General features: G+C 37.1%; 2 protein-coding genes across 2 annotated transcripts; both read right to left on the bottom strand.

Annotated features, from left to right (window-relative positions):
• Positions 1-2,969: 2,969 nt before the first annotated feature.
• LOC130012366 (uncharacterized) lies at positions 2,970-8,246 on the bottom strand. Its single transcript, XM_056100167.1, has 3 exons — positions 7,189-8,246; positions 6,392-6,597; positions 2,970-5,600 (listed from the first exon to the last, which is right to left on the bottom strand). Exons 1-3 carry the CDS (start codon positions 7,877-7,879, stop codon positions 5,580-5,582), a joined length of 918 nt encoding a protein of 305 aa, XP_055956142.1. The 5' UTR covers positions 7,880-8,246; the 3' UTR covers positions 2,970-5,579.
• LOC130012365 (uncharacterized) lies at positions 2,970-9,706 on the bottom strand. The gene is made up of 4 exons (XM_056100166.1): positions 9,403-9,706; positions 8,253-9,204; positions 3,850-3,906; positions 2,970-3,164 (listed from the first exon to the last, which is right to left on the bottom strand). Exons 2-4 carry the CDS (start codon positions 9,166-9,168, stop codon positions 3,145-3,147), a joined length of 993 nt encoding a protein of 330 aa, XP_055956141.1. The 5' UTR covers positions 9,169-9,204; positions 9,403-9,706; the 3' UTR covers positions 2,970-3,144.
• Between the last annotated feature and the right edge of the window lie 124 nt (positions 9,707-9,830).

Genomic DNA, 9,830 nt, shown 5'->3' with positions numbered 1-9,830 from the left:
TTCTGTTCCAAATTATAACTGGTCAATGGTCCGATTAACAACCAATAGCTAACTGCGTAACAATATCGTTACATTTAAAACAAAACTCCAACTTTGACCAAATAATTATGTTTACATAACGTTACGTCATGGCTGACGATTTTATTATGCACAATTAACCAGTGCATAGCAGAATATTGCAGAAAAACTAACTGCGTGACAAACGATGCTATCAACAGGAATACAATGTAAACAATACTGTATGGAGACGAAGAATACTTTCACCGTTTATAATACCTTAAATCACTGTCCAAAGTGTTACTTCAATATGCTTACATTTATATTTCATGTGGCATATAGCACTCGTGCTGGTATTACACAGTGTTTTTTTTCTGGGTTATATTCCTGAATTGTTTGTTTTTAATTTTAGGTGAAGTCTGTATAACTACAGGCCCGGGACTGTACAACGCTTAATTACGGCTAGCCCCCGGATCCATTCACTTAATTTGATGTGTACGTTTGTTTGTGATTTCTGCGTATCGTGTCTTGTCCGTAGATTTGGTTTTGTGTAAATTATATGTGGTGCAGTACCCGTTTACTTACTATTAGTATAATGATGAATTACACATCTATTTGGATACGTGCAAAATTCTTTTTTATTCGGTTGATCTGTTGTGAACTCGGTCAGCACTACTTCCGGAACACCTGATGTCACTTGTAGCTTGACTCATGTGTGATGATGTAGGCTAATGTGACATGTTCACATAGCTGATCGTATTGTTTTGATCTTGTCATTGGGGTGAATTTGGATACTCGGTATATGTTGTTTGCTTATGTCGCAACAAAGGGTCTTGTCATTGACTTTGACATTTTGAATCGTCTAGGTTGTGTTGTGTTTTCCTTTGCTAATTAACAGACAAAACACCAAAATTCAAACTGCAACAATCGAGAATTATTTTAGAAACTTCTACGGTACGTTATCTTGGCCAGCATGAGGACATGTCGATTTTGCAGGGGCGAGTCGGGGGGGGGGGGCATTCAAAGCGCTAGATAATGATATAGACATATATATTATGTGATACGAAAATTAATGCTTTCCATCAGCGATTCTATTAATTCATTATAAAAATTGACGTCAAAAGGGTGTTGGATTTCTCTCTTTAAAAAAAAAAATCAGCGTGTATGTATGCCTACGTAATTTAGAGACGATAATGGCATCGAATGTCCTTAACAGGAGACTGGCAAACCCCCTCCTGCCAAAAACTCCTGGATCCGCCCCTGTGTTTATCCAGGTATACTTAGATATGAACATCAAAAACTGTCTGGTTTATTTTCAGATTCATGCTGTAGTTGAACGTTCATTGGGAAGTCCCCAATCAGAATATTCTAGAAATTAGAAACGGATGTGATAATTTTAATTCTTGGAACCACAGCCACCCTCTCTATAGAAATATTTAAACTTCGTGTTATTCACGGGGTAAGAGTATTGTGTCTCCTTGTTGTGAACATCCGGGATCCTAACCTTGATTACACGGACTGTCTGTTCACACCAGATAAAGCTGCATTCTTCAACCTTATTATTTATACAGGAGCGCCCAGCTGAACTAAAATGTCGTTCATATGTCTTTATAAATATGCAAATTGAGATTGCGAAAGTAGGTTTAAGTACAATGTTCGATTATGACAACAGGATAAAGGATTTCAAATTTATCTATGACCATTAAACATGTTAAAAAAAAAAGATCTTCCTTGTTCACGTTGAGAATTTTAATCTGAACACAAGTGTTTACTCGGCCTATATGTGAACAAATAATAAACCATTATTAACTTCAATGAATAACCGGATGACAGTGGGTGGGTTGCTATATACATTAGGCGTAAACTGTAGGACGGGCGTGGATTTTTAGGGCGGGTGAGGGGCAGCCCCCCCCCCTGCCCCATGAGATCAAGTAAGCGCCCCCTCAGATCCAGTCCCAACCAAATTACATATTTACAAAAGCTGTTACATAAATATTATACGTAGCCGTCTGAAATGTTTTCGCGCCCTCGGCTCTCGATTCCATTATATCATCATTCTTCCACTCCTGATCTGTGATCTTATACCAGTAGCTCTCTCACCACTATCATATTCACGGTTATTGTGAATCGCCCAGTTTGTAGTAGCACTATTGAGTGTGTCATCGGCCGACAGACTGTACAAAGGTTTCAGCCTGGAGTTTACCCTTGTTAGTGGTGCAGGATGGGGGCCTGGCAAGGACCGGCGTCCAGTCGATGGCATTATAACGCTTTGTCAATATATAGGCATATTGTTCGAGTCTAATGTTCTGTTCCGTTCACGCAAATGTGAGTCTATTCAAGGCACAGGCGCCTGTAACGTGGAAAATATTTCAGAAATAACATCAAACTGTGACTAGGCCTATAAGTATAATATGTCTAAAGTCTGTTACGTCCTTGTTCGTTACCGAGATTATCAAATAGCTCGTCTGAAATCGGTTCTCTTTCAGTAGATATAATAATACCAAGGTGAGAAACGGATTGGAATTAAATAATTGGGATCAAAGTTCATACTCTAGATTCCGTCAACCAGTGGCAATACTCACTAAATTTCGCTAGGTAGACAATCGAGTCTACGATGACTTTTAAAACCAGACAATTTTTAACGATGCATAATTGTATCTTAGAATGTAGTATCTGTTCGACGACATACTATCAATTTCTAACATAGAGATTCTTACAGATTTGCATCTAACTTTAAAGCGGCACTTGGAATCATTTTGGTAGAACATCAATCCGGGGCATCCGACACATTCAAGTATCGGTATAAAAATGGCTGTGGGGGCGCGTAAATATCTCAAATTTGTAGGCTATTTATCAATGTGCGAGGCTATATATTGCAGACCTACCCTTTCCATCACCTGCAATGGTGTGGTAAAGTTGATAGATTGAACCTGCTTAGTTCGGGAAAATAGATTTCTTGATTGACAACACGATAAGGTTTAAATAAGTTTATATAATCCACAAATGACACATGATACAGTTTAAAACAATTAAATGAAACGCGTAAGCGCGTAGTCGATGTTGGTCGATCTAGATGTATTTCAATTCACCATAACCATTAAACACCATTTCTGTTGGTACTACACATAACTATAACACAAAATACATTTATGCTCGACAAGTTGGCCCTGAAAATACAATAGTTGCCATTATCCATATATTCGTAACCAACAGTTCTATTGGCTACACATCCTACAATTTTTACCTTACAGTATTTGAATTACATATATAATTATATATCAAACACTCATGAAACTCACAGTCCACTTGCAGTCATCTATTACAAGAAAGTTAAATTAAATAGCTTACCCATTTGTGGAAAAGAGCCGGTATTGACCTTCACTAAATCTGTAACATGTGGTACTGATGCATGCGTGTAATTTAGTTTTATCCCAGCTAAACTTCTGAATAACCAACCAGGACAAAGAATTACTAATCACCTGATAAACAATATTTCAGAAAGAGACCACCTTCAGAACTATAAAGAGTCCAACGAGTTATCCTTTCAACTATACCAAAAAATATTAAAAGTAAACCCATATAAGAACTAAGACATTTCAACCACTAAAATAAAACACCATAATCCGGACAATACAATTCCAGACCCATACAACTGAAAATCCATCCCCCAAAACATTTTAATGAATTTACATTATCTCACAACCAAAACTATAAACTCACTTATTAAAAACTTCCAACAATCAAGACACTGATCAGGACATTCTTCACCAACATTAATTGACAGAGTCCCAAAATATGACCCTGTTACATACTTCCCCCCACCGTAAAAATGACGTCCCGTCATTTACTTACCAGTAATTAACGACAACAATGCCGTACTAACCTCTGGAGCCATTTTGCTTAAAGAACCTGAAAGATGTAATGAATGAATATAGTTAGCTTTCTCATACCAATCTGACGGATTATTAATTTGAGCCATAACAAAATCACCACTCTGCATCCATTGAGGTTGGTTACATGTTCGGCGAGGTCTTGTTTCAATAGATACATCTGCCGGTAGAGGACTTGGATTATTATCTACGGCGTCACCTGAAACATTAACTTCAATTGATTTTACCTCAGTATTTTCATTACTTACAGATGCGTCATTAGATGCCCCATGAAATATCTCGGTATTGTGATCCCCCTCAACAATATCCTCGATAATTTCATGATCACCTTCCCCTCCTCCCGTAAGAATAACCTCCGGGTAATTCTCATTTACAGGATCATTGGCTTCCACATAACTAAATTCTTCATCAGAACTTGAATCTAATTCAACACATTTTTCCGCAGCTACTTTAGACTCAATTACTATTTTTCGCTTTCTCGGTTTTGGAGTCGGAAAATACACGGGTTCAACGCTATTGATTGATAACAAATTATTTCGATGTAAAGTACGCGATCGTCCACGCCCAGACTCTGGTCTGACCACAAAAACAGGAATTTCCAAATTAGGTTGATCCTCAACAATGTAAACGCCAGGTTCCCATCGATCAGCTAATTTGTGTTTTCCCTGAAACGCTAAAGTACGTACTAAAACACGATCACCAATATCAAGACGAATACCTTTAACTTTCCGATCATATTTTGTCTTCTGTTTTTCTTTACAATTCTCTGATGATTTAATCGCTAATTCATAAGAACGTTGTAACCGTTCCTTTAACGCTTTTACATACGAATGTAATGACACATTAGACACTTCTCGACTCACTCCAAACGCTAAATCTATTGGAAGACGAGGGTGGCGTCCAAACATTAAATAGAAAGGTGAAAATCCAGTGGTTTCATGTCGTGTGCAATTATATGCATGTACAAGAGGTGCTACTTGTATTTTCCAATCATTTTTCTTCTCCGGCGTAAGTGTACCCAGCATATTCAAAAGTGTCCGATTAAATCTTTCACACTGCCCATTACCCATCGGGTGATAAGCTGTGGTGCGGGATTTATCCATACCTACTAAACTACATAATTCTTTAATAATTTTACTCTCAAAATTAGCTCCTTGATCAGAATGTATCCGACTTGGTAAACCATAATGAACTATAAAATTATTGAAAAATACTTCAGCCGTTGTGCGAGCTGTCATATTCCGTGTAGGTATTGCTTGAGCATATTTTGTGAACAGATCTGTAATAACTAGAATATACTGATAATTACCTTTAGATGGTTCTAGTGTTAGAAAATCCATCGCAACAACTTCAAGGGGGTGAGTAGTTTCTATATTCACCAAAGGGGCTCGGATATTTGTAGGAGATTTTCGTCTCAAACAACGTTCACAATTCTTGATCCAAAGTTCAACATCACTTGCCATACCAGGCCAATAAAATCGTTCCCTCATTAATACCATAGTTCTATCTCTACCCATGTGACCAAGATCATCGTGAAGAGCCTGAAATGCTAATTTCCTATAATGACCTGGAAGTACGAGTTGTTCAATTATCTCCCCTTCATGTTCCACAGATCGATATAAAACTCCCTGTTTCAGCTTTAAGTGTTCTAAACGACGACATAATACTTGGACCTCTTTGTTGAACTCCTTGTCAAATGGCTTTATTCCCGACCTTAAATATTTAAGAATAGACAATATAGAGGCATCTTTTGCTTGTTCCTTTCTCCAATCACGTGGTGTCATACCATTTAGACCTAAATTTACCTCCGGCACTAATTCTGGTGATATACTTAAACATTCGGCATAATTACTCGGCTGAATAGAATTACAAATTACATGTACCTGTTCATGTGAAATATATTCCGATTCTTTATGTAATCTTGACAATAAATCGGCGTCCAAATTATTTTTCCCGGGTCTGTATTTTATTTCAAAATCATACGCAGAAAGAGCGGCGAGCCATCTATGACCTGTTGCATCTAATTTAGCGGAAGTCAAAATATAGGTTAATGGATTATTGTCGGTATACACCACAAACTTGTTCCCATACAAATAATCATGAAACTTTTCTGTAACGGCCCATTTTAACCCTAAAAATTCCAATTTATGAGCAGAATAATTTTGTTCCGATTTATTCACACTTCTGCTCGCGTAAGCCACAACTTTCAATAAATTATCTCGTTTCTGATAAAGAACTGCACCCAGACCAGTTTGACAAGCGTCAATATGTAAAACGAATGGTAACGTATAGTCACAGCTTGTAAGAATTGGAGAACTACACAAATGATCCTTTAATTCACAAAATGCATTTTCCTGCTCAATATCCCACTTCCACTTGACGGAAACATTACTTTTATTTTTCTTACCCGTTGTGGGCATCAAAATAGATAAAGGTTTTGATATTTTCGAAAAATCTTTCACAAAACGACGATAATAACCAGCAAATCCAAGAAATTTTCTTACCTCGACAGAATTCAATGGGCGTGGCCATTTTTGGATCACCTCAATTTTCTCTGGATCTGGTTCAATACCCGCTTCAGAGATAACATGTCCAACATAGTTTACACGTCTTTTAAAGAAACTACATTTATCAGGTGCTAATTTTAAATTACACTGACGTAAACGCTCTAAAACCTTATTTAAGCGCTGTAGATGCTCCTCGAATGAATCTGCAAAAATAATCAAATCATCAATATACACTACACATATCGTCAAATGAAGATCTCCTAAGCAATCTTCTAAAAGCCTCTGAAACGTCGCGGGAGAATTACAAAGACCAAAAGGAAGTCTGTTATACTCATAAAAACCAAGCGGACCAATTGTGAAAGCGGTACGCTCCTTATGTTCTTCGGCAACTTCGACCTGGTAATATCCGGACTTCATATCTAACTTTGAATAAAATTTGTTACCTGCTAAATGATCCAATAACTCATCAATTCTGGGAAGAGCGTACGAATCCTTGATCGTTCTATTATTCAATTGTCTGAAATCAGTGCACATGCGTAATTTACCGTTCTTTCTACGACAAAGTACCACGTTTGATGCCCATGGACTATGTGAATTTCTTATAACACCACATGCTAACAACTGCTTTAAATGATCTTTTACTTCAGTAAACATCGATGGAGGTATACGGCGGTGCCGTTGCTTAAACGGTTGTTCATCTATAAGTTCAATTCTGTGTTGTACTCTGGATGTATGTCCCAAGTCCAGATCATTATGTGCGAAAATATCGTCAAAACTTAACAACAGATTCTTACCTTGAATTATCTCTTCCTCTGATAAATCGCTTTCGTCAATTTCTACTTTATTTAAGACCGAGGCATTGGATCCATCTGAAGTAACTTCGTTATCTTCAATATTTACCGGCTGTAGTTCACACACAATAGCTTTGGGTGAAATAACAATAGTATTTGTAGACACATTTGAAACGTTAACTGAAATATAATCTGTATTATTGTAATCATACATCATTATGGATGGAGAAACATCTAAATCAGATGAAATACTGGAACGTTGACATGGGTGTACCATCACCGACACCTTCGGGTATCGTAACTTTTTATCAACATAACATGGTAACGTTATACGAGAATTTGGACGAACTAGTATCCTATTGACTGAGGCACTTTTCACTATTCCTAAACTGAAATCTCGTTTGACTAATTCTTTTTCTGATAAATCCATACTACGAAAAGATAAATACCAAGAAGTGGTTAATTTCGCTTTTTGGAGAAAAGATTTCCCATGTTCATCTTTACATTGTTTCATCAGAAGAGTCAATACATTTGTTCCAAGTAAAACCGGAACCAATGAATTATATCTACTCACCGGAACTACTAATAAAATACAAGTTATTGTTTCATCTGTCAATTCTGAAAACTGTAAATCTGCTTCAATATATCCTTTATACGGCAATGGTTTACCATCAGCACATTCTATATCCAACATAGTTTTAAGCGGTTGTAAAGGTAAATGTTTTAATTTAGAATTATATAACTCTTCACTTACAGTAGACACAGTTGATCCAGTATCTAAAAGTGCAGTACAACAATTTCCCTCAACTTTAACATTGGCTTCATTAGGTTCACCAACTACAAAATTCGATTTCAACGTCGCTCTGGGAAGTCTCTGCGTGGAGTACCCCAGGGCGCTTCCCTTGGCCTGAGGTTGTGAACGTTTAAAGAACGATTCTGGTTAAATGCTGCTCTGCAACCCAACCTAATATGACCGTACTGACCACAAGCCCAACACTTGGGTCCCGGTCCTTGACTACTACGCCGATTATCCCGGTTATTACTACTAAAATTATTTGACATCTCACCTCTTGAATCATTTCCTTGTGACTGCCATCGTGGAACCTTAGGTCTGTCAACTTTATAAGCTAATTGCGAAACTTGATCCTTCAATCCACTAACTTGTGAAGAAATACTGTGAACTATCCCTTTAAGTTCCTGAAATTCAGAATTAGAAGACTTTGTATGTATCATGTTAAAAGGATTTGGCTTCGAAGTAGCGGTACTCGCTGATAAGTTTCGTTGGTTAACATCATGCTCTATACGGCGAAGTTGAACACGTAGTGTGTCGAAACTTGTTGATTTATCATATTTGTGAGCAGACAAATCACGTAAGTGTGGCAACAATCCACGCCAAAATACATTCCTTAATGTCTCATCGGATTCTTTAGGATCTGGACTACCCTCTCGAGTTACTCTTGCGAATATATCTTCTAACCGGCATGCCCAATCTGTAACCGTTTCAGATGGATATTGTTTAGCACTGTAAAAGAGTCCGATTAAAGATTCTGCTTCTTCACATGTACCGTAAACACTATGCAATTTGGCTAAGACAGTTTTAACATCAACATGCGGACCTAACCGCATTATAACCTTACCGGCCTCCCCTTTAAGTGATCGGCGAATAGCCAACAGTATTACATGGTTATCATATACACCTTCTGAAATTAAACAATCTACTTCGTATCTCCAAAGGTCGTAACTAACTTCACCTTTTCCTGGTTCACCATAAAACATTGACAACTTCGGCATCGGATTAACTGGTGGTCTTGATTTAGTAGACGACTCTGTTTCATCATCCGATTTAACCGGCCACTTACCTTTAGATTTCAAAACATCTTCCATCCACTCAGCAACGTCATCTTCAGTCTTACCTATACGCTTTGGAAAAAGACCCAACTTTCTTAGTGTGTTACCCAAGACCACAACTTCTTCCTCCGACATATTCAAACCAATCAACTGACCAAACTACTCTAAACTCTACATAAAAAACTCCACTGTTGATAAAATAAAGACAATACAAGTTATAGTGTTACTGGGATAACTGTTATATATTTTAGTATAATGCAATGTGTATTGAATGATGTTCTAAGATTATCAATAGTTACGGAATTTTATGCCCTAACTTATTTAAACTTGACCTATTTATTTATTAGTGCTGTCAACATCCATACTTACAACCATACATACCAGGTTTACCGACACTAAAAATAAATGAAAACAAACAAATTAACACTAAATTAATCAAATTAACACTAAATTAATCAATAGTTCATAATATTAATGTTCAATATTCACTGTTACACAGTTCCAATCTTCATCCAGAATCTGTTATAATTTCAGTTCCAGTGGTTAAACACTGTCACAAAGTCACGAGAATTCAAGCTTGATGATAATGTGCACATAAATTTGAATGTCAGTAATTAAACGCCATCGGATTCACTTTAAAGTCTAACGATAAGTTAATTGAAAACTAAACAGTTCAACTTGTTGCTGGTACAACCAAGAAAATCTACTCCTCCCTGGGGGCTCCATTATTGCAGACCTACCCTTTCCATCACCTGCAATGGTGTGGTAAAGTTGATAGATTGAACCTGCTTAGTTCG

This window comes from Patella vulgata, chromosome 4 (genome assembly GCF_932274485.2).
Source record: "Patella vulgata chromosome 4, xgPatVulg1.2, whole genome shotgun sequence".
NCBI lineage: Eukaryota > Metazoa > Mollusca > Gastropoda > Patellidae > Patella > Patella vulgata.
Note: the sequence above shows the minus strand (reverse complement) of the source record. Positions and strands in the feature narration are given on the sequence as shown.

What these genes read in the sequence shown, in the direction of transcription:
- LOC130012365 (XM_056100166.1), bottom strand. Translation starts at nt 9,168, where the DNA reads ATGTCGGAGGAAGAAGTTGTGGTCTTGGGTAACACACTAAGAAAGTTG. An exon ending in ACAAGGAAATGATTCAAGAG is followed by an intron (nt 3,907 to 8,252) that starts GTGAGATGTCAA and finishes TACATCTTTCAG; the next exon opens with GTTCTTTAAGCAAAATGGCT. An exon ending in ATTGTTGTCGTTAATTACTG is followed by an intron (nt 3,165 to 3,849) that starts GTAAGTAAATGA and finishes TTGTATTTTCAG; the next exon opens with GGCCAACTTGTCGAGCATAA.
- LOC130012366 (XM_056100167.1), bottom strand. Translation starts at nt 7,879, where the DNA reads ATGTTGGATATAGAATGTGCTGATGGTAAACCATTGCCGTATAAAGGA. An exon ending in AGAGGAAGAGATAATTCAAG is followed by an intron (nt 6,598 to 7,188) that starts GTAAGAATCTGT and finishes TTATTTTTGCAG; the next exon opens with ATTCATTCGAGGAGCATCTA. An exon ending in GCCCATTGAATTCTGTCGAG is followed by an intron (nt 5,601 to 6,391) that starts GTAAGAAAATTT and finishes TAAATATTTAAG; the next exon opens with GTCGGGAATAAAGCCATTTG.